The 24,920-nt window shown below is 38.8% G+C and overlaps 1 protein-coding gene across 1 annotated transcript in view; it reads left to right on the top strand.

Moving 5' to 3' along the window:
- The window catches only part of IPO5 (importin 5), a 44,644-nt gene extending 21,301 nt beyond the window's left edge, over positions 1-23,343 (top strand). Inside the window, exons 10-26 of the mRNA XM_061476310.1 lie at positions 4,510-4,616; positions 5,886-6,010; positions 6,100-6,189; positions 6,275-6,448; positions 6,676-6,894; positions 8,280-8,363; positions 9,157-9,289; positions 9,377-9,498; positions 10,019-10,115; positions 10,606-10,778; positions 11,232-11,343; positions 11,863-11,918; positions 15,189-15,311; positions 15,614-15,833; positions 18,469-18,697; positions 20,227-20,368; positions 23,201-23,343. Coding sequence (XP_061332294.1) covers positions 4,510-4,616; positions 5,886-6,010; positions 6,100-6,189; positions 6,275-6,448; positions 6,676-6,894; positions 8,280-8,363; positions 9,157-9,289; positions 9,377-9,498; positions 10,019-10,115; positions 10,606-10,778; positions 11,232-11,343; positions 11,863-11,918; positions 15,189-15,311; positions 15,614-15,833; positions 18,469-18,697; positions 20,227-20,368; positions 23,201-23,287 — 2,293 coding nt within the window. The 3' untranslated portion in view covers positions 23,288-23,343. The remainder of the gene's footprint in view (positions 1-4,509; positions 4,617-5,885; positions 6,011-6,099; positions 6,190-6,274; positions 6,449-6,675; positions 6,895-8,279; positions 8,364-9,156; positions 9,290-9,376; positions 9,499-10,018; positions 10,116-10,605; positions 10,779-11,231; positions 11,344-11,862; positions 11,919-15,188; positions 15,312-15,613; positions 15,834-18,468; positions 18,698-20,226; positions 20,369-23,200) is intronic.
- Positions 23,344-24,920: the final 1,577 nt, after the last annotated feature.

Below are 24,920 nucleotides of genomic sequence, written 5' to 3'. Positions count from 1 at the left end.
CACCTGCTGTGCTCAGGAGTGTTGCATCCCAACTAGAAGGAAGTGCAGCAGGAGGGCCAGGAGACCTCCTTGGATGGATAAGGAGCTCCTGAGGAAAATTCAAATAAAAAAAGAGGCTTATAATAAGTGGAAGCAAGGACAGGCAGCCTGGAAAGAGTACACAGATGCTGTCCGAGAAGCTAGGGACCAGGTTAGGAAAGCTAAGGCTCAGTTAGAATTAAACTTGGCTAGGGATATTAAGGATAACAGGAAGGGATTCTACAGGTACATAGGAAATAAAAAACAGACTAGGGAGAATGTAGGCCCCCTCAGGAAGCTCTTGGGAGAACTGGCTACACAGGATTTGGAGAAGGCTGAGGTTCTGAATGACTTCTTTGCCTCGGTCTTCACTGGGAAAGGCTCTGACCACAGCACCCAAGTCTTGGAAGGCAGATGCAGGGACTGTGAGAATGAAGACCTTGCGCCCACTGTAGGAGAGGATCTGGTTCGAGACCATCTTAAAAATCTGAATGTGCACAAGTCCATGGGTCCTGATGAAATCCATCCGCGGGTCCTGAAGGAGCTGGTGAATGAAGTTGCGAAGCCGCTGGCTTGATATTTGAGAAATCATGGCAGTCAGGTGAAGTTCCCGATGACTGGAAAAAGAGAAATATAACCCCCATTTTCAAGAAGGGGAAAATGGATGACCCAGGGAATTACAGACCAGTCATCTCACCTCTGTGCCTGGCAGAATCTTGGAGCAGATTCTCCTGGAAGGCATGGTAAGGCACATGAAAATCAGCAAGGAGCTTGGTGACAGCCAGCATGGCTTCACTAAGGGGAAATCCTGCCTGACCAATCTGGTGGCCTTCTATGATGGGGCTACGGAACTGATGGACAGGGGTAGAGCAGTTGATGTCATCTACCTGGACTTGTGCAAAGCGTTTGACACTGTCCCACACGACATCCTTGTCTCTAAATTGGAGAGACATCAATTTGACAGGTGGGCCACTCGGTGGATAAAGAACTGGCTGGATGGCTGCACAAAAACAGTTGTGGCCAATGGCTCAGTGTCCGGCTGGAGACCAGTAACGAGTGGTGTCCCTCAGGGATCGGTGTTGAGACCAGTCTTGTTCAACATCTTTGTCGCTGACATGGACAGTGGGATTGAGTGCGCCCTCAGCGAGTTTGCCGATGACACCAAACTGTGTGGTTCAGTTGATAGGCTGGAGGGAAGGAATGCCATCCAGAGGGACCTTGACACGTTTGTGAGGTGGGCCGATGATCTGTTGGAACAAGTCCAGAGGAGGGCCACGAGGATGATCAGGGGACTGGAGCACCTCCCATATGAAGACAGGCTGAGGAAGTTGGGGCTGTTCAGCCTGGAGAAGAGAAGGCTGCGTGGAGACCTCATAGCAGCCTTCCAGGGTCTGAAGGGGGCCTATAGGGATGCTGGGGAGGGACTCTTCATTAGGGACTGTAGTGACAGGACAAGGGGTAAGGGGTTAAAACTTAAACAGGGGAAGTTTAGGTTGGATATAAGAAGGAAATTCTTTCCTTTTAGGGTGGTGAGGCACTGGAATAGGTTGCCCAGGGAGTTTGTGAATGCTCCATCCCTGGCAGTGTTCAAGACCAGGTTGGATGAGGCCTTGGGTGATATGTTTTAGTGTGAGGTGTCCCTGCCCATTGCAGGGGGGTTGGAACTTGATGATCTTAAGGTGCTTTCCAGCCCTAACTATTCTATGATTCTAAATTGAGGGCTTATCCTAAAGTTAGCTGGAGCCAAAGCTGAGAGCTGCTGACCAGTTTAATCATCTACATCCAATCTCTTCATATTTTTTCTGTATCTGTGCCCTTGAAAAGATGGTGTTAAAGAGAAAAGCTGCCTACCTTTGAAACAACCTAAGAATGCATAGTGGCATTCCTTGCTGGATTTCATCTATCTCAAAAATATGATTTTATTATTATTTTAAATCCCTTGCTATGGCTAGCAGAAGTTTATTTTGCTGTGTCTTAGACAAGAAAGATCTACTAAAGGTGATCTGATCTTTCTGATTTGCTTATTCCTGTGTGCTTTGTAGCTTGCTCCAGATTTTCACTAGAATGACAGTGATTTGTCTACAGCATCTCGTTATATCTGGTCTTGACCAAATACAGTTAGAATGAAGTAGAAGCGGAAATATGTGTAGGAGATAACTATCTCCAGATTTCTGTAAAGACAGGGATGTTCATTTACCAGTCTAGGTGCTTTTTTTTTTTTTTTTTTTTGCCACATCTGCCAACTCCTTCAAGGCTCAGACGTAATTAGTGTTTTAAAACAATTTGCCACAGAACACATTGAGAAGTGTATGTGTTATTCCTAACACTTAGGAAGATAGGCAGTAGAAAAGACGTTGATTTACCACTGAGCCGCATAGTGACTTCTACTAGATACCAGGCGTATAAAGACACTTAACAAAACCAAAGCGTAGGAGTTAATGGAAGAACCCACTTAATTTCTTCTTGACTTGGAATACTGTTTTTTTTGTTCCACTTGATCATGGGATTGAAAGTAAGCTGTTGTTTCTTTTCCTTCTCACCCTTTTAATGGGTTTAGTGTCCTCAACTTTGGAATTTTGCTATACAGGTAGAGCTGTCAGACACTGCTGCACTCAGGTTTGTCAGGTATTTGAATCTTTTAATTCAGCTAAATTTCAAGAGGAAATAGAATATTAAAGTTCAAATCCTCATCAAGCCTTTCAGGGTGTGGAGTTTATTCAGACATCCTACTTAAACAGCTTAGTAAGAGCTCTGAATCATCCACTTGAGGCATGCCAATTTGTCTTTATTGTTGGCAGAGTAACAGTGCTTCTAAACACAAGTTAGCTGCCTATGGATTTTTGAGTGACAATTCCCCCCCCTCTTTTTTTTTTGTCTTGTTTGTTGCAAGTTTCAAGTAGAGCGAGCAAAGATCAGAAAACAAGTTATGCTTGGCAACCTTAGCCTGAAAGAAATGTAGCTCCTTTGGACCTCAAAGTAATAGGGGAGCTTGAGGCTTAGACACAAAATACTGGACATAAGCTAGTCTCCGGTGATGATGTCTGTGGTGGTAGTTTTTTCTTCACTCATGTTGCTTTGTGTTTCCCACTTTTGTGGAGAGTTGTTGATATGCTGATGTTTATGCTGACCTCTTTGGGTGCTTAAGTCTTCTTAAGAAGCTTCTGTTCAGTCCATGAAATGATCATCAGGCTGTAGTCTAGTTAGGGTGTGTTCAGATCTAAGGGGGATGTGAGTCAGCCTACACAAAAGCTGCAGGGAATATTTTAGCATTTCCAGGTTTTTGTTGCTCTGACTTCATAGAGCAGTGAAATTCTAAAGGAGGAAAAGGTTAATCCAGCTTCCTCTTTTCCTGGGAAAAGCCTTGCAAACATTGCAGGGAGGTGTGTGGTCATTTTTCTAAGATAGACTATCTTTATTTCCTCAAATGAACGTCTGAATTCATGGTGAGGGGAAAGAGCTCAAAGAATATAATTTCACACTAAAGCTGCCATTAACTTTAGTGCCGTTAACTTTAGCTCCAGTCTAAACCTGGGAGTCCCTGCTCTGTTGCCCTCCTCGTGATGTGTCTGTTTATTTGAACATGACTAATTAGAAGAAAAATTACAATATTGTCAGTATCTTTGCACAAGCACTGTTGTTTGCAGCATCTGAGCTTCTAGACTGTTTATGGTTTGTAATGAGAGCTGGGGATTCAAGCATAATAATTTGAAGACCTCTATTTCTCACCCAGCCGACTGATACGTGAGAGAAGAGGGAGATCCATCCCTTTCTGAACTATTGCTCAGCTTTTTCATCAGCACGGGTGCCTAGGATGGGCTGTAATATCTGTACCAATAGTTATCTGTATCCTGGAAACCTTCTTGCTTTTCTATAGGGAATAATTTTATTGCATGGAACAGATCACTTCACGAAGGTAATGTTAGTTGATTCTCAGTTCCGCAACTGCCTGGGAGTCACAGATTCCTCACCTGGACTGATGTTTTCTGCCTCAGTCATTGGCAAGAGAACATGCTTCTAGACTACTGATACTGCAGCTGTGCAAGAAAGGTCTCTTATGTGCCAAAGCTTGAATTCTACTGGTTCACTTGATTCATAGCAAGTCTGAACTGATTCATGTTCTCATGACAAAAAGATGATGGCCAGTAACATTGTGTAATTCATTGCAAGCTTCTTTTCAGCTTTCTAGGTACATGTAATTGTTGCAAAATTTAGTCTATATCTTCAGTGCTAGTAAGGCCTAAGTTTCTTTTGTACTAGACTTAATCAGTAGGCTACAAATTAATAGATGTTTCAGTAGAGGGTAAGTAACTGTTTTGTGACTATTGTGTATGTTTTTAGGTTTGGGTGTGCTTTATTTACTTATGGAGGCTCTAGTGTATTCAGATGGCAAAAGTCTGAAGACTAGAACTGCAGGAGAGGGCAATCCTGTGCCCTGCTGGACTGTTTGATTGTAGTTATCAAACCGTTGATGTTTCTGTAACTGATATTTAGCAATGCAGTTGCTGGTGAGAGTGCACTGGACAGGATGGCGTGTGGCCTCGGAGGAAAACTTGTTTTACCTATGATTAAAGAACATATTATGCAGATGCTTCAGAATCGTAAGTAGCTGCATTTTCTTTTTTTCTTTTTTTCTTGACAATTCTGTCCTTTTCGGAACCTTTGATACTCCTTAGGTCTTCATGCTTAGCTACTCAATGTATCTTTTATACACTTCAGCTTTAAATGCTATGAACCATTTTTCTCACGAATGTTTACTGAAATAATAATTTAGAGCAACTGGGTTTGGATTGGGTAGCCAGATGGTCCAAGTATAATTGCATTTTGTTTTGTAGAATCATTAATTTCAAGTCCAGAATGCATGCTAATAGTAATACAGTTAGAGTAGCAAGAGTAAGCTTAACTAGGAACATCCAGTGAACTTTAGTGCAAAATAAACTACTTCTTCAGTGTACCTTCTCTCAAAATATTTTATTTCAACCTCATGAAACACAAGTTTGACTGCCAGGATTCCCATGTTCTGAACTGTCGTATTCTTCATTCCAAGAATTTAATAAATAATCCGGAATGTTGATGAAATCCTGCGTTATTTCAGGAAAGAAATTGTTATGTGCATTAACCGCAATTTGTTTGATAAACCTGTTTGTTCCTCTGATTTTTCTTTTCTGTAATCCCCATGGTTTTCATCACAGAAGCGCAGAGATTCTGTTAAAAAAACAAACAAAAAAAAAAATAAACCACCAAAACCAACAACAAAAACACAAAAGAGTAGACTAACAGGACTTGGAGGCAGGGCAAACCTTACATCCCTAGATGGAATGTTACTGTTCTTAAACTGTCTTGGGGAAACGGCTGGAAAAGTTCAGTACTGATCATTTATTTGTTTTAAATTCAGATATTTGATTCACTAGGCCTTTTACCCCTCCTGACCTAAAGCATAAGACATAGCCTCATAGGCTGCTTTGATGTAATAAAAAAAAAAAAAAAATACGTGTGTGTGTGTATATAAATATAAATATATATATATATGGGAAGGGGAAAAAGAAATCCTGTCCTGATGCTTCCCTGCTTAGCTTACTTAACATGCTGGTTCCAAGTGTTAGAACTATGTACATACTTGTATCAGCAGTTAAGAATTCTTTTTTTTCTAGGTCTGGATTTGGCCTGGATTAAATACTCAAATTTTTGTGCATCTCTGGAAGTATGTATGAGGAAAAGTGAAAAGTATTTGACAAATCAAGTAGATGTATGAATTTTCCTTCCCACTTCTGTTCTTCATTCTTCTTCCTCCTGTTGCCCCCCAAAAAGGTGGTTTGTCTTTTTAGTTTCCAAAATGAGTAACATTTATTTTCATTTTTACTCCTCTGTAGCTGACTGGAAATACAGGCATGCTGGCTTGATGGCTCTCTCAGCCATTGGAGAAGGTTGCCATCAACAGATGGAAGGAATTTTAAATGAGATAGTTAATTTCGTTTTGCTGTTCCTTCAGGATCCTGTGAGTATAAGTTTAGTATTAATTTCAAAATGTTTTAATTTCTGCTTTCATAACTACTTGTTAACTATTTGAGGGAAATACTTTTTCAGCATCCAAGAGTAAGATACGCTGCTTGTAATGCTATTGGACAAATGGCAACTGACTTTGCACCTGGTTTTCAAAAGAAGTTTCATGAGAAAGTAAGTAGAGCGATGGGGGGAGGAAGTGGTAGAGGTATGTCCCCTTCAGAAACTTACTCTCTGAAAATACACATTTCTCCTTTAGGTGATAGCAGCTCTTCTGCAAACCATGGAGGATCAAGGCAACCAGCGTGTTCAAGCCCATGCAGCTGCAGCACTCATAAACTTCACTGAAGATTGTCCTAAGTCGCTGCTCATTCCATATTTGGATAATCTAGTGAAGCATCTTCATTCCACTATGGTGATAAAATTACAAGAGGTATAATATACTGAACAAATCATTTCATGGAGGGTAAGCTTGTCACAGGGAATAAGTATAGCTGAATTAAGACCTCTGAAATAAGCAGATGTTGGACCAACGTAGCTTCAGATGTTGGTCTAAACTGACATTATTAGGACATACAAGAGCAGATTTTTACATTTGGCATGCTTCTAAGTAAAGAATATGCTGTAGAAATATAACACTTTATTCTTCCTCTTTCCAAGTTGATACAGAAAGGCACTAAGCTAGTTTTGGAGCAAGTTGTGACTTCAATTGCATCAGTTGCAGATACAGCAGAGGAGAAGTTTGTTCCCTACTATGATTTATTTATGCCCTCTCTAAAACACATTGTTGAGAATGCTGTTCAGAAGGAATTAAGACTTTTACGAGGAAAGACTATCGAATGCATAAGCCTAATTGGTCTTGCTGTTGGTAAAGAAAAGGTAAGCTTAGATCTTTTCTAATGGTCTGATATTTTAAAATGCCCCTTTTTGCAGAGTTAACATTGAATTAATATGTTCACTTGTTACACATACAGCTATGTTGTTGCTGATTTCTATGCTTGTTTTCCTGTTCTCATTTCTGAGGTGACCAGCTTGCTGTTTAGATTCACGAATTCCTAATAGAATCCTATGAAAATATTACAGCCTGAGTTAGTCTTTTCACACTGAGCAGTGTTGAAAGCACTCATTTATTTTATTCTTTTTTCTTCATTTGGGGTGGCTTTTTGCCTTAAGAGAAATACTGGATTGTTTCATTTGGGCAGTATCAGAACGGCTGGTAAGATGTATGTCGTTCGAAGGAAATTTAGCATAGTTTCTGTGTGCAGATGCCTGAAAAGTTTAAATGTGCTTGCAACAGAACTAGAAGTACTCATTTGTCATGAGGCTTGATATATTTGGCAGGTTTGGGGATATTTTTTTTTTTTTTGGTTAAAACATACTTCTACAAACATACTGAGAAACAACTGTGAAGGACAGTGTAAGTGGTGTTCTGATAGCAGGTTTGCATTACAGTTTACACACTTTCCTCTTACTGAGTGAAGAAAACAAAGTAGCATTTCAAAGTAAAATAGTTTGAAGTGTACAGTACAAAAATGCTAAAATCTCCCCCCAGAATTACTAGTACTTTCCTTTGACTTAGGACTACCAGTACACTCATCATTCATGCAACTAAATTTTAAACAGATTTTTAAACATAACTAATTTTAATAAATTATTGTTGGAGGACTACTGGGAACATGGGGAGTGGAAAAAAGGTAGGTGTAACATCAGTGGGCATCTGATGTGACCTAGAACGTTACAAGCTCTTGAGTAAGTAGCTCACGCTATCAGCTTTTGTCCCAGCTCCACAGAGGAGTCAAAATAGTAAGAAGGGTATCTGGGAAAGTTAGAATTGTTGGAGTATTAGTATTTATTTATGTAATGTTTTATTTAAATACTCCTCTGCTTTCAAGTGTATGAACAGATACATAGTGAAGCTTAAGACAAGAATGACTTGGTGATGCTTCCAGAAAAAGACCTTGTGTTTTCTTTTTTTTTTCTGCATTTCATTCTTCATTTTTTTCTTGAGTGGCATGGTTTAGTGGGAGGTGTCCCTGCCATGGCAGGAGGGTTGGAACTAGATCTTAAGGTCTTTTCCAACCCTAACTATTCTATGATTCTATTTCTAGCTTTAACTTGTGTCTTGGCAGTGTGCTGGACTTAAATGATCACTTAAATTGTTTGGTGTTAAGTCTAAAAAGTACTTTAATGTAAAAGTACATTTAAGTACTAAAAGCACCCTTTTAATTTGCCTTTAAAAACATATAGTTGTTTCCTGTATCTAGTTTATGCAGGATGCATCGGATGTAATGCAGCTGTTATTGAAGACACAAACAGACTTCAGTGATCTAGAAGATGATGATCCACAGGTATATTAAAATTACAGTGCATAACTTGTTGGTTAGCATTAAAAATGTTCTTTGTACATGTGATGTTTCTGCACCTCCCCCCTTCCCCAATTACACCTTCAGGCTAATTTTTCAGCATGTCTTACATAAATCGGGATTGATTGCCCTAAGATGGCCTTAGACTCTTTCACAGAAATGTGTTCGGGAAATGAGACTTCCAGGGTTTGTATTCGCAGAAGAAATTTCAGCGTGTGGGTGATCATTCCTTGTCTATTACGAACTACTTTTTTTTGGCTGTGTATGACCTATTCCTTTGCTGTCACCTCCATATAAGTAGTTCAACAAGACTTGTTAGACAGCTGTTCTAATGAGTGGAGTGCTATTTTGACTTGTGCATTTGAAAACAAATACGCCTGAAAGCACAGTGCTGCTCTCTTTTTTCTCTTTGTTATTTTCAGGCATGTGGCTCAGTGGTATCACTTAAATTTAGGGAATGATTTGTTTCAGAAAAAAAGTTTACTTTTCCAAACAGTCATGGTTGCATTGCAAGTACATCTGATACCGTCACATTTTTACATAAATAGTGACTTTGATCTGAGGTACTGTTAATGCGTTGTTACGGATACAGACTGAGGACATGTCTTTTGAAGATGCATTTTTATATGGATAGCACATTGGATGAGTTCTTCTCTTTGAAATAAGTTTTATGCGCTGCTGACAAATTCTTTTTAAAAGTCCTATTGTATAACGTTCTTCCTTTATGCATTCCTTTAAATAAGTGTGGGACGTGAAAATTCTGACTCTTCTCTTCCAGATTTCTTACATGATCTCAGCATGGGCCAGAATGTGTAAGATTCTTGGAAAGGAATTTCAGCAGTACCTTCCTGTCGTCATGGGACCTTTAATGAAGACTGCGTCCATTAAACCTGAAGTAGCTCTTTTAGACAGTAGGTTTAAAATCATGTTTTGCTTGAAAAAGGTACTGAAATTATTTTGTAGCACTTACATATTTATTTTTCCCCTTTGTATAACAGCACAAGATATGGAAAATATGAGTGATGATGATGGTTGGGAATTCGTAAATCTAGGAGATCAGCAAAGTTTTGGAATTAAAACTGCAGGCCTTGAAGAAAAAGCAACTGCATGCCAGATGCTGGTGAGTAATAGAGTTTTGGTACTGCTGGACAATCAACTTTGAAGCCAAAATCTGTGAGGAAAAACATTCTTTACAGTACCAAATGAAATAGTTCTGGTTTTCTTTATGTGATATGTCAAGTGGATTTCAGACAATTCATTGTGTGTGGCTTGCTTGATTAAAAATAGTTCCTTTAGTTTGAAACTTCAGTTCTTCAGATAAACAGATCGTTTTCCTTTCGTTAGTAAAACTTCTGAAGAATCTGGGATGTTGAAGAGTAGATCCTTTCAGGGAATACTGATGTTTCGGAATATGGTTTGAAAAATGCTTGAATGTTCTAAGACTGAGATGAGAACTTACGGTGCTATCAGAATTTCTTAAAAAAACACAGTGGAGGGGGTAAATAAAAGCATGCAATAATCCATTTAAAAATAAATTAAAAAAATATTTCTAACAATCTTTCTTGCCATTACATGGGTGAGAAAACATCTGTAACAGTATTTTCCCTCAAAGGTGGTGTTTCCGTGCTGTTTTTTTTCAGGTTTGCTATGCAAAAGAGCTGAAAGAAGGATTTGTGGAGTACACAGAACAGGTTGTAAAGCTGATGGTTCCTTTGTTGAAGTTCTATTTCCATGATGATATCCTATTAACAAATTCTACTGTGAAAACAGAAACTTAATTTGGAAGAATCAAAAGTCATGCTTACTGTTTTCCTGAACATATTGAAAGTGTTAGTGTTAAAAAATTCTGTTGCTTTATAGCAGAAATTGTTTCAGAGAACATTGTTTTACACACTATTTTAGGCAATGTAGCCTACTTTTTCCCCTAGTTCCTTTTTAAATAAACATGTCTATAATCTTAAAAGAAAGTAGTAGAAGGTGCTGTTTGTGCCAACAAAGTGAAGGAGAACTTGAATAGCTTTTCTGTCATGGCTGGAAGCAGTCTTGAAACAACTTAAAGTTTAATTTTTCTATGGTTTTAATCTGTATCTAATTAAGAAATTAAATACACTACAACAAAAAAAATAGATTTCAGATAGAAAACTAATAACTTCATTATGGTGGTGGGTGCTTAAATTCTAAGCACTTTATGTTGGCCTTGATTGTTTTTTTTCCTTAATAATGAAACGTGTTCGAGTAGCAGCAGCAGAGTCAATGCCCCTGCTTCTTGAATGTGCTAGAGTTCGTGGGCCAGAGTACCTCACACAGATGTGGCACTTCATGTGTGATGCGCTCATCAAAGCCATTGGAACAGAACCAGATTCAGATGTCCTCTCAGAAATAATGCATTCTTTTGCAAAGGTAACTTCTTCCTTACAAATTTAGTGGTGTTGCTGTTTGTAGCTTTTTACAGTAAGAAAGGACATGAGTTTGATATTCATTTAAATGGCTGGAAGAATTGCAAAGCTTCCTCTGTGAATTTTGGCATGACTGTAAATATTATAGCTGATTGAAAACTCAGTTGTACTTTTTTTTTTTTTGCAAGAACCGAAATACCAAAGTATTAACCTAAAATAATGACTGGATTTATTAATTTTTAAACAGAAAGCACTGAAGTTCTGTGCATGAAATGTGCAGTGGTACTATGCCTGCCTTGTATAATTTGAGCATTGATTAGAGTATGAATGTTCTATTAGTATAATTTCTGCTAATGATCACTTAAAGCAGAGCATGTGTTAATATTGTTTGCTTAGATTTAATTGAAACTGCTCATGTAACGTAAAGCTGAAAAAAATAATCCTTTTATTTCACTAGTGCATTGATGTAATGGGAGATGGATGCCTTAACAATGAACACTTTGAAGAACTTGGAGGAATATTGAAAGGAAAACTAGAAGAGCACTTTAAAAACCAAGAATTAAGACAAGGTAAGTTAACACAAATTCCTGTTGACATGGGATAATGGCTGTTCTTTAAAGCAGAATTCCTAATAATTTCTGAACACAAAGAAAGCTTAGTTCAGATTTCTTTAATTTGCGTATTTATTAACATAATTGGGCTTTGAAACAACAGAATCCATGAGTTACATTTGTGAGATCTGGGAGGATGGAGATGGCATCATTTGCAGAAATTCTACAGTTGAATCAAAAGTTGATGGACAGATTTACTTGAAGACAGTGCTGGTAGCTTCTTATTTCTGTGCATTTTTCTTGTCCTTGTGGACAAGCTGGTGTGTATATTTCTATTTCATGTGCTTTTACATGCATTCCTAAACTGAGCTCATTATACTTCTTATTTCTCTGTGAAAGCTCTTTGAAGCTCCTTAAAGACAAAATTCCTGTTACGTCTTCAGCTGTTGTTTCCTATTTTCTAAATTTTTTTTTTTTTTCTTTCACGGGCTTTTTATGTAGAAATGTAATGGTTTAATATTTGGTTTTTTAACTCAGTGAAAAGACAAGATGAAGACTATGATGAACAAGTTGAAGAGTCATTACAAGATGAGGTAAGTTTGTCTGGGGAGCTTTTCCACTTGCAGAGCACCAGGATGAAACTACATTACATGAATATGCTATGCTACTCAGTTAAAGCATAGTACATCTGCAGAATTATTTCCTTCTGGAAGAATGTATGTTACCATATTACTTCAAAACTTCCAGTAAGAAGGTCACACTACATGATTGAATTATAAAATACAGAACATTGCCTTGTCTGGTATACTGAAGGAGGAAGTTCAGGATATGGCTCTTAATTTTCTTAATCCTCTCAAACAATTCTTAGATGACTTTAATACAGCATTTTACAGCAGGCTATTTAGTGATTATCTAAAGCCTAGCCCTGCTGACTTCCTTTTTCTTTGTGCCTTACGACCTAGGTGGCTCTTAATCTTGAGCATACCTCTGGCGTGTCAGGTTAGGAGCCTGTCTCAAAAAGAATAAACCTAAAATAGTATCAGAGGAGGACAGCAGAATGAATAGCTGACATAATGTGTTTGCTTATGAGAGAATACCAAAGTGAATGCTTCTCCACTAAGATGCCAAACTGACTTTTTTAATTTAAAGTTGAGGTGGCTGTAGAAGAGATACAGTAGTTCTATGAAGTTATCATTGGTATGGAAAGAGTAATAAAGAATAAGTCGTCACTGCTGCTTATGATAAGATGTAAAGGATGCTCAGTAAATTTAAGAACTAGAACATTATTTTTTTTTTGCCACAGTGCAGATGTGAAGCTTGTGAAGCTGAATTGTGAAGCTTGTTCACATGAGTTTATCCTGGATACAGACTCCAGAATCTTTCTTAACAGATCAGGCACCCATATGTAAATACTTTCAGAAATAACAACACAGTTCTTGAGCCCCCTTTGTTTGGGAGCATTAGGTCAGCATTCAAAAGGATAGAGTTCTGGCACCTAGATACTGCTTGGGATCAAAAAAAATAGCAAAACTCAAGTTCTGAGCCAAGAGCTTTTCCTGTTCTTTCTTTTTCTTATTTGCTTTACTGTTCAGTCTTTTCGACAGTGAGTTAAGCAGTTTATTTCTGATGTGTCACTGTGTACTGATAATGAGAGAAAATGCTAGCAAGCAACAGTTTCAGAAAAGCTGAATCTGTATTCTGCACAGAGTTGCAAGGCATTTAAGATATCCAGGTACAGCCTCAGTTTAGGCAATAACTAAGATGCTGATGTGATAGAGAGAAGGCATATGCTAAGCTCTCCCCCTGAGCATCTGTTATCGGCTATTAGTAAGCAATACCAGGCCAGGTGGACCTTGCAGTGTGCTGTAGCAGTTCTCTTTTTCTGTTTTCATTTATGTGTTTGTTCCAGAGTTACTGCTTGAATTGTGCCCTGACAAGGCAGAAGTTGCCTGACCAGGAAGGTTTTAAATATCCAGTTCTGAGAAGGTGTTTGTTACATGAGAAATACTAGTTTCTCACTAGGGACCAGAAACTATAACTGTATTGTGTTCCCCTGCCTTTTAAAGTATAAACTGATTAAAAGAACCATACAAAGTACAGCAGAACTTGCTTTAGAACAAAAAGGGTTTTCCAAATGGAAGTGTGTCTGGGGGACAATCCTTGCTTGGAACTATAATATGAATTGATAGCTGGATCTGAACTGAGGATCTTTACTTCACCAGTTTGATGCAATAATTGAGCAAGGTGAAAAATGAAGTAGCAAGAGGAGAGGATTCATATTTCTTACATTTTTGCTACAATCTTCTGTCACAAAAGCAGCTACCCGTTTACTTTTCAGTAAAAGCTTGTTGTAGTATCTGTAAGGTACAGAAGAGGAAAAGGACCTTCTGTCTTCTGTAAAGGGAATCCACTGAAGCAGTGAATTTAAACAAGACAGTGTTTATCGTGCTAGAATTTTTCTGTCCCTGAAACATTCAAGTCCTACACAATAGCAATTGACTTACATTTTTAAGAAGGGTAAAACGGAGAACTACCAGCCAGTCAGACTCATTCTGTGCCCAGTAAGATCATGGAACAGATTTTTCTGAAAGCTCTGTCATGGTACATGGAAGACAGGGAGGTGATTAGAGACAGCTGATGTGGCTTCACAGAGAGCACATCATGCCCAAATAATCTGGTGGTTTCTATGATATAGTGGCTGCGTTGGTGGATTAAGAAGGAGCAACTGATGTTATCTGCCTTGACTTCTGTAAAGCCTTTGACATGGTCCCACAGAACATGCTTGTTACTAAATTGGAGAGATAGAGATTTGATGGAAGGACTGTCTGGTGGACAACGGAGTGACTGGATGGCCATGTCCAAAAAATTGCATTCAGTAGCTCAATGTCCAAATAGAGATCAGTAACAAGGGGTGTCCCTCAGGGGTCTCTGTGGGCACCAGTATTGTTCAATATCTTTATTAACAACGTAGGTAGTGGTATTGAGGACTCCCCCAGCAAGTCTGCGGATGAGACCGAGCTGGGTGGTGCAGTTAATGTGCTTGAAAGAAAAAATGCTATCCAGAGGGGCCTTGAAAAAGCACGAGGAGTGGACAGGTGTGAACCTTGTGAACTTAGGTAAGGCCAAATACAGAGGCCTGAACCTCGTTCAGGGCAATCCCCAGTATTAGTACAGACTGGGGAGTGAATGGATTAAGAGCAGCCCTGTGGAGAAGGATTTGTGGATATTGGTTGATGGAAAAACGACCTATAAACCAGGACTGTGAGCTTGCCACCCAGAACACCAACCATGTTCTGGGCTGCATCAAAAGGAGTGTGGCCAGCAGGTTGAGGGAGGGGATTCTCTCCCTCTACCCCGCTCTCATAAGACCCCACCTGCAGTGCTGTGTTGAGCTCTGGGGCACCCAATGCAAGACGTATGTGGACCTGTTGGAAGAGGTCCAAAGAGCCCGGCCACAAAGATGGTCAGAGGGCTGGAGAACCTCTTCTGTGAAGACAGGCTGAGAGAGTTGGGCTTGTTCAGCCTGGAGAAGAGAAGGCCAAGAGAAGTTGTGTATGCTCTATCCCTGGCAGTGTTCAAGACAGGTTGGATGGGGCTCCGAGCAACCTGTTCTAGTGGAAGGTGTCCCTGCCCATGGCAGGGGATTGGAACTAGATGATTTTTAAGGTCCCTTCCAACCCAAACTGTTCTGTCTTTTTGTGATTAGGTCAAGAGCTGAAAAATAGTGGACATTAAAAGACTGGGTTTACAAAACCAGATCATTGAACTTCATTCTGTTAGTTTAGACACCTTGGCATTTCATGTGACTTTCACTATTTCTAAGATCATTAGTCTTAATGTGACTTGTATCTTTTTTTTATCAGGATGACAATGACGTTTATGTTTTGACTAAAGTATCAGACATTTTGCACTCAATATTCAGCAGTTATAAGGAGAAGGTTCTGCCATGGTTTGAAAGGCTACTTCCACTAATTGTCAACCTAATTGTAAGTATCTGGCTTGCTCTAATGTGTTGATAGGCCTGGAATCTTAAACATACTGGAATATTAGAGAACTTGATAGATAATTTGTATATTTTATCAGATATTCACCTGGATTTTGTTCTGTTTATGGTATCGCTGCAAGTATCACAACAGAAAATTGTGTGTTTATAAGATTAAATTTAATCCAGGAGGATTTTAATGAAATTACCAAACCACTGTTACTGTGATTGTTTTGTTGATCTAATTGCTGACTGTGTAAAATGCCAGTTTTAAGGTGGCTTAAATATTACCTGGTTTTGATGCAGTGTCCACATAGGCCGTGGCCTGACAGGCAGTGGGGGCTGTGCATTTTTGACGATATTGTAGAGCACTGCAGCCCCTCCTCGTTCAAGTACGCGGAATACTTCCTGAGGCCAATGCTCCAGTCAATATGTGACAACAGCCCAGAGGTTAGGCAAGCAGCTGCCTATGGTGTTGGAGTTATGGCACAATTTGGCGGAGACAGCTATCGTCCTTTTTGCACAGGTATGTATATATATATGCATTGAGCCTTGGCTGACCTGGTTTATGGTGAGGTGTCCCTGCCCATGGCAGGGGGTGGGAACTAAATGATCTTAAGGTCCTTTCCAACCCTAACTGTTCTATGATAAAACTATTTGAATGTGGGATTTGGGGACTGGGGAGGAGAATAATCAAAATTTGCTAGCCTTCTAGTTAATGAGATCTCGTCCCTTTGGCAGCAAAGTAGATTGCCAGTGTAACCTCTGTGACAGACTGGTGGTGATTAGTGAAGTCCCTGAATTCCTTGGACTTTAATAATGTTTTGTGTAGTAGCATTTCTGTTGCTGAATTCTGTTAATTAATACTAATATGGTTACATATTAATGCAAAACCCTTTTAATGTCTGTAAAAATAATACAGCATCTATTAGCAGTAGCCCAGAATACTAATAACTAATGTGGCACTCTGCTTTCCCATTATATAAAAAGGAGTCTGATTTCTGTGACTAAGAAATCAAATTGGTATGATAATGCCTATCAGAAACATTTTGCTTTTTCTGAATGTCTTGAGTTTCTCTAAAACTTCATCTGGAATTTAAAGAAATGGTTGTCTCCTGGCACTCTTCCTGCCAGTCAACAAAGTTCATTTTGTGCACTAACTAGCATCCCTTATAAAAGATTTTCTTATTTTTTAAAGCAAATATTTAGTCAGCTGTTTTCAAGTGTGTTTCACAGGAATCTTGAACAGAAGCTGAATTAAATGACGTAAGAAAATAAGAACCATGTGATAGGGATAAATGTAACTGCCACAATGTGACAATCAAGATGAGGTGTCTTTCAGGAAAAAAAAAAAGAAAGAAAGAAAAAAGCAGGGGAGAAACATTGCAGTGAACCATTAAGAGCATTAACATTTAAAATTGTCTAGAAAAATACTTTGTGAACTTCTCCGCAAGGTTTTTATGTCTTGTCCTAAAACTAATGGGATAGAGACAGTTCTGCTTTTGAAGTTGTGGGGAAGTTTAACATCTCTTAAAGTCTAATTTTAATTTTCATTCATTAGACTTCACCTTGGCCCAGTTAAACTTTGTAACAACTTTAATCCTTTTCTTTGTATTTGGATAAATAAGCTTTGATTAAATTCAGACAGTTGGCTTCTCCTTTAGTTGATGCTTAGATAAAAAAACTTTTAGTTTACAGCATCCAGCTTATTAGCAGGCACCTAAAAAGTGTTTTAAATTCTTATGTATGTACATGAATGAATTTCTTAGTAGACTTCTGTGATACAAATTTGGCTTTGCAGAAAAGTCCAGCATTGTTATCCTGTATTCAGTACACAAACTATCAGGTCTGACCAAGTTTTTGCAGCTGTGTAAGGTTTATCAGCCCCATAGAAGTGTCCTTGTCTAGCTTAGGGTTAATTCTTATTTTCCATAGCTGCTAAATTCTTCACAAATCTAATTCAGTGAAGTTAATATAGCAAGTGTCATTGTGTATTTCTTAACTGCGAAGCTGCTACTTACTCATGCAAATGAAGTAGTGTGAGATCTCACTCTCAGTAATTGGAGTTATTTTGAAGTGTGCTTTCTGCACAATTCTATAACCTCTTTTCTGTGCCGATACAGAATTTCACAGCTTTAGCATTATATTTTTAGCAGAACACAAGTACAATTGTTCCTGCATGCATGTAGAGTGCTGTGAAGTCCTCATAGCTACTAGTAACTAAAATTGTGACGTTAATCTTCACTTAGAATCATAGAATCATAGAATCGTTAGGGTTGGAAAGGACCTTAAGATCATCTAGTTCCAACCCCCCTGCCATGGGCAAGGACACCTCACACTAAACCATGTCACTCAAGGCTTTGTCCAACCTGGCCTTGAACACTGCCAGGGATGGAGCATTCACAACTTTCTTGGGCAACCCATTCCAGTGCCTCAACACCCTTGCAGTAAAGAACTTCCTCCTTATATCCAATCTAAACTTCCCCTGTTTAAGTTTGAACCCGTTACCCCTTGTCCTTTCACTAAGTGTGCCTATGGTTACCTTTATGACCTAAAATAATGTAACTGTTATTAACCTAGCAAGGAAGTTGGCATTTTCCCTGATGCTTGATTTATTTTTTATTATTTTTTTTTTTATACCTAAACCGTGCCCAGTGGATTCACCAGATGAGATTTCTCCTATGAGCTTTTCCCAGTGCACCTTTTAATGGTGGGAGTTAACATACTCCCACCATTAAAAAGATACATATTTTTATATAAATTAATGTGACTGTCACTCCATCAGTGCTTTTCATCATCCTGTGTTTCTAGGATCTGTTAGATTAAAAAAATAATGCTTCTACCTATTTTTTACTATAAACTAGAACGTCTTTTAGATCAGACTTGCACAGGAAGATTCTTATTCTTTTTCTGAACTTGTAAAGCAGATCCAGACTTCTGTAGTAGTTGTTTTCTAATGTTTCCTTGCATAGCTTTAACTGTCCATTTTTCATATGATTTTTGAGCAGTGAAGAGCCTAGAAGTAGTGAGTCATTGGGATGACTGTGCTTTGGCTGCAAAAAAAAAAATCTGGTTTTAATACATACATGTGGAATTAGTGATGTTCATGACATAAAACTGATTGTGCAATAAACTTTATTCTTGTTTTATCTAACAATTAGAGGCGCTTCCATTGCTTGTGAGAGTCATTCAGTCACCAGATGCCAAAACCAAAGAGAATGTCAATGCAACAGAGAACTGCATTTCAGCTGTAGGAAAGATAATGAAGTTCAAGCCTGACTGTGTAAATGTTGAAGAAGTCCTGCCACACTGGTTATCATGGCTTCCTCTTCATGAAGATAAAGAAGAAGCTGTTTATACTTTCAATTATCTGTGTGACTTGATTGAGAGGTAAGGCAAAGTCCTGACATCAGTTGAGAAAGTAAGCTTGTTTGCAAATTCTTTCCTTGCATTCATTTTTCCAAATCTGAGAAACTGCCAGGTTAATTTGCACATTCTTTAGGGAGGAGAATTTGGAATGTCAGAACTGACCCTTCCACTATGTTGTTGCTGGTTTTTTTTTAAATAGTGTTCTTATCCTAACTAATGTCTGTATGGCTTTATTAAAGCAGCCAGGAATTATTTTTATGTATGTGATGAGAAAGTTATCAGCTGGGAACTTGTACAGAAAATTCCAGGAAAATTTTTGTTGTTTTGTTTATGTATTAACGTTAATGATCAAGCCTTTTTACTTAAGAGCAGCACACATGTCCTTGCAGCCTTCTTTTCATAACCTTTGAAAGTAGATTTGCACCTTTTTGCTTTCCAAAAGCTTTAGTATCAACAAAACAAAGTATGAAGTAGAGAAATAATACAGAGAAATTCGTGGTACAGTGCGATCTCCCTTAAGTTTGTAATAATAATTTCAGTTATTGCTGAAAGCATCTTGTCCCACAGCTTATTCTTTAGATTTGTGCTCCCTCCAGTAAGTCAGTGGAGGAAGAAAAGATAATCTTACAGTGTGGGTACAAGTTGCACTTCATAATTGAGTGGAAGAATGTCAGCTTCTGAAACAGTATGTGGGAGCCGTGCTGTGGCTGACACCACATTATATCTTAGTAGAAAATAGAAAAGAAGTAACATAGATTTCTTATAGTCTTTTCTGCTATGTGAATACCTTGTATCTTATTAAGGCAAGGTGGTAGCAGCAACTGACATCCCTGGACTGATTATTGTGTAGAGACACAGTAATAATACTGACACGTATGCATATGGAGATGTATGTAGAAGTTAGGAATTGCAGTGCTAGCCCACTTTAGTACCCAGCTCTGTGCACGTGGCTCAGCCCTGCAATGTTACTTCCCTGGATCTCTGTCAGTCCTACATTCACAGCTTCTGTGTTCCAGCAGTGGTAGGTAGCAGGGCTGGAAGTAGATCATGTTTTTCACCCAGATCCCTGGTTGCCAGAACTTCTTTACTCCAACACGTGGCTGGGAAGAGGGAGTAGAACTGCTTGCTTGCTGTCTGTGAGTGCTGGCAGAGAGCTGTGGTTTCTGGTTCTCCCCATGCCAGTAACACAATCTCCTCCCCCTTGCAGCACTGTGAGAGGGAGGAACAAGCCCTTTTAGGCAGGGTATTTCTGTCATGCTGTTTACAGTTCTGCCTGCATGGAACTCATCCATTCTGTACGGTTCAGAACTTTTTCCTGATGAAGTGTGGGCCGATTAAAGAGTCAGATGGTTAAATATTAACCAGAGAGGGAGCATGCTGTCAGCAGGCAATGGAGCTGTGTGTACTTACTCAGCTGTGTGAAACTTAAATGTTAATAAGCAGCTTTAGAATAAAATACTTCAAAATCACTCCACTTACATGGAAAATGCTTATTTATTTTTTTTTTCAGTTACATATTAATTTATTTGTATTATGTTTGATTGTAACAGCAACAACCCAGTTGTCCTCGGTCCTAACAATTCCAACCTTCCCAGAATATTTGGTATAATAGCAGATGGTGAAATTCATGAAGCTATTAAACATGAAGATCCATGTATCAAGCGGTTGGCTAATGTTGTGCGCCAAGTGCAGGTAAGTAAATGCTTGCTTAGGTATGAAGGGAACATTTGGAATTTTCTTTCAGAAGTAGCTGAACTGTTAAGCAAGGTTTGAGAGCCTTACCTCCTTAAAGAATAGTGCTTCAACCACTGATCTTGAAGATCCTTGGACATTCCTTGAGTCACTAATGATAAAATTTGGTAGCATTTGCACTTGAATCTCTTTTGATAAACTTCAGAAGCTTATTAATTTAAAAACGAACAAACAAAAAATCCATGCAGCTAGATGGTTAACGTACAGCCAGTAACCAACCAGTATAGGTTGGTTGTGGGGTTGTTTCATTGTGTTTTCTGAGCCAGAAATTAAAATTCGGAGAGAAATCTGCCTATCTTTGTATCAGTGAACTGTACGGTGGTATTTGATCCAACATATGTATGGTTCCTGTAAGGGTTCCCAGCACCCTATGGTGACCTAGTAATATGGTAGAGGCTTGCGAGTTTTGCTAGAGAATGAGTGCAAGCCACAGTTAATTTTACTACTGCCCTCCTTAATCCAGTACAGATATAGGCAGCTGTTCAAGGTTTTCCTACCTTTGGGGAACTGACTCAAGGTTCGCTTCCTTTATGCCATAACAAATACTTACAGTGATGGCTGATGGGGGTGTCTTAAGTATTTAAGCAGCACCTCTCGACGTTTTTGTAAGTGATAGGGCTTATAAGGCAGATCTGACCCAGGGCCAGATGTTATCATGTAGACACACTTGACAGTTGCAGCACCTAATGATATTAAGTAGTGTGCCTGGTGAGCTGTCCTGGTTACTGCTGGGGTAGAGTTATTTTCCTTTCTAGCAGCTGGTACAGTGCTGTGTGTTGGATTTAGTGTGAGAAAACCACAGCACAAGCATAGAGCTGATAAAAACATGTAGAGGACATGTAGAGGATTTGGAGCAGCGGCAGTTCAATTGTTGTCCATTCTACCTTGCATGCTTTGGCAAAACTCGGGTTCAAGAACTTTAGGAATACTTGATTTTTTTGGAAAGGATTCATTTAGATGAGTATGTAAACGTGTGAGATCCGTTATATCTGGTAGAAAATGACCTATTAAAACTCTGAAGGCGTAAAATGAATGAAATCAAGCAAAGTCCCAAAGTGAAAGTGATGTGAGTGGCTATTCTAGATTCTGACTGACAGACATGAATCCGTACGGTTAGTGCTTAGTTGGGGTATGGAACTTCTGTGTTAGGGTATGCGAATGCATTTGTTTACCTTAAATGCTCAAGGTTAGTTGATTTTTAACAATACAATAGCCCGTACACGTAGAGATCAGTTGTGTGTAGCAAAGTCCTTTTTTGACCAGGAATATTAGGAACATTAATATGGAAACAAGACTTCTGCACTGGGAGAATGATTTACATTCAGACTGTGCATCTTAAAGGTCATGGGTTTGGGTTTTTTGTTTTTTAAATAGAATTTTAGCATAGTGTTACCAACCCTTTCTGTCTTCACACATAGTACTTTGGCTTGGGTTAAGCACTGTGAATGTTTTATACCATGGTAGGAACTTTAAAGGCTGTTAACAGTCGGCCAGTTGCTGCTGCTTCCCAGGTTCCAGCAGACTTTCTTCTAATGATCTCAGTAAGCTTTTCCACTGCCAGCATCTGACATGAGCAACATTTTAGTCATAGCTGGAATGAAACATAAACTTGTCCTCATGCTTAGGTATTCTCAGGCCAGAAATATTTCAGTAGAGTATTAATTTAAATGTGTGTCAGAAATGCTGGAAGAGCACATTTGATTCTGCAGTAATCCGTTGCACATGTAGAGTCTAAAATGCCTAATGCTGTTTAAAAACCCAGACTCCAACTTGAAGACTTTGTTTCCAAGCTCTTTTGAATTCTGTGAGTTCATTTTTGATATTTTTTTTTTTCCTAAGAAGTGTGGGAGAAAAGGGAATTACAGTAGAGCTGAACCTAAAATATGCCAAATATAAATTAAAGCATTTCTTAGTTTACTTCAAGTGTACTGCTATTACAGAAGCTAAAGACCTACAGCCTACTTGCAATTTTTCTTTTTCGTATCATGATCCTTCTATAGAAAGTAGGGTGCCGGTTGCTTCCAGCTTCTGTTGATAAGTGAATAAATCCTATTTCCAGCCTTTTTTTGATTTTTCTGGTACCATTAGAACCAGTCCCGAGTGATGGTGACTTTAAAAGCTAACAGCTGAGGGCTATGGTAACACAGATGAGTTATACTGAGGAGCAACAAAGTGTGGGTTTATGCTTACCCAGATGGATGCTACTACACGTGTTCTGTTCTCTCTGGGAAGTAATTTACCATTCCTTTCACAAAAGAGTAATGCCATGTGTGGGCAGCCGCATTTTGCATACACACATGTAGAGTGTGTAACTTGTCATGGTGGAATCACAGTGTTCTCTTCCTGTGAATGTAACTGTTGCACCTTTGCCCAAGAGATACTGTTACATTTAGGCATGGTTCAGGTTTGCCTCAGGGTTCATCTTTCAACTTGGGTGCAAAATGGAGCAAATGATTCAGGCTATGGTTAACTTAAGAGTGTCAATTGTCATTTGACCCACTTACTTATAGGGAGTTCCCAGGGGTTTCCAATGAATTACTCCACTGCTGTTTAACCAGAGCTCACCTCTGTTTAGCATTTTAGAGCTTCTCTAGTTGAGCATGTGTAGGATTATGTAACTGAAAATTTCAGTCTGTTCTTTTTGGCATATATATGTATATATTTCAGGAATAAGCCCAGTGAATGCTGAGCTTTGTAAACACGTGAAAGGTTAGTATGTGCCTTAGAAGCTTGACAGCCTGCTTAAAGACAACTTCCCATTTTGTTTTCCAGACATCTGGACAACTGTGGACAGAATGCATATCACAGCTCAATGCAGATCAACAGGCAGCCATACAGGAGCTACTGAACTCTGCTTGAAGGGCCTTAATTATCTGCAAGAAAACTAACTCCAAATAAACGTTTACCCTACTGTTTAGGTTTCTTTTGTTTCTTTTTTGAGTAAAACCGAACTGTAGTGCGTGTAGGCCATTCTTCTGCAACCTACAGGCAGTGGCAGCAAGAAGAAGCATTCTTTCAGAGCGGTGTTTAAATCTGTTTCTATCCCACAACACAGAAGATGTTTCCTGTAAACCCTACAATAGCACTGAAGAGTATTTTTCTAACGGTATAAGCCATCCCTATGATGGTGAAAGGGAAACAAGGTGAATTTTCTCATTAGACATAATGAATTAAGAAACAGCTTTAAGACTTCCAGCAGTAGACGTACGTTATATCAGATAAACGTTTCTCTACATCTAGTGTTAATTGTATTAATTGGAGTGTGAGTCTTGGTAGGGTAGAAATGGCCTTCTGCCCAACAAGTTAGTAGATCAGAAGATGAAAAACTGAAGACAAACATCAAGCATGAAGACCTCATTGACTGGACTTTCAGATCCCCAAAACAACAGTGACTCAATGAGGAAAGCTGTTCAGCTTCCAGCCCTTGAATGTGAAGTCTCTTTGGCATGTCTGACAGTATCTCATTCACTCCTCAATAAATGACATTGAAACACAAGAAGCTTGTGTAGAAGTTCAGTGATGTGTGGTTCCTTTAATTTCCTCTTGTGAAAAGATGCAAGTGACAAACTATACAAGTCATGATTTTTATATTTGGAACTTTGTATATTATTGCTTTTACAGATTTTACGCGTCTTTGTTTCTAACAAACTTTTCACCTGAGTGTGTAGAATGGAAAATTAATGGCATTCCTTTTATGACAGTAAATTTACATATCTTGACTTAAAGATGTTTCTCGTGTTCAGATGCAATTTCACTGCCTAAGGTATACATTATAAAATGTAGTGTTGTTCCAGCTGCAAATGTATAACATGATCTGGCAGCCGCTGATACTGTTACAGGAGCCTGTGTTTTGTTTAAAACAATCCTGTAGCTGATGGCTTGACCTGAAAGAATCAAAAACCTTTCCAGGTCTTTTTGGTACTGCAAGAGCAATATTTACCAGCTGTCAAAGCAGCAAACATAAGTGAGAAATCACGTACTCTATGAAGGTGAGTGAAGTTTCTGAAGTTTCAAACTTGTTACTTTGAAGATGTTAGTTATATGCATTGGGTTTTAAAACCTTCAGTTGTTTACTGCAGTGTTCTTCAATCTCAATAGTCTCTTAAAACATGAAAATCTTTTCAAAGAAGGTGTTATGTTTTCCTCCTTTTGAACAAGAAAAGCTAAAACTTTACATGTAACAAATTTCTCTCTTACTAAATAAATTTTGCCTTAGAAAATGTTTCAAAAGCCAAACCCAATACAGAATGAGGGGTACCAAGACCAGCCTGGCACCATTATATCCAAACGTGTGTGACACAAACTTCCTTCACTGTAGGGGCTGATGCTGCAGCTTGTTTAGATGCGGCTCAAGCAGTGTAACAAAATGCCCAGTTTCTACTTCGCTAAATATTGTTAATCTTATATTTGCAGAAATCCAAGCATTCATGTATCTGGAAAATGCTCTGTTAAGGGTAAGATACTGGTAATGTGAGAGAACTAGTAAGTCGTC

This window comes from Pezoporus flaviventris, unplaced genomic scaffold (genome assembly GCF_033815535.1).
Source record: "Pezoporus flaviventris isolate CSIRO_AGI_PZ_B2104156 unplaced genomic scaffold, CSIRO_AGI_Pfla_v1 ptg000095l, whole genome shotgun sequence".
NCBI classification, from domain to species: domain Eukaryota; kingdom Metazoa; phylum Chordata; class Aves; order Psittaciformes; family Psittacidae; genus Pezoporus; species Pezoporus flaviventris.
This window is presented reverse-complemented; position numbering and strand designations above follow the sequence as displayed.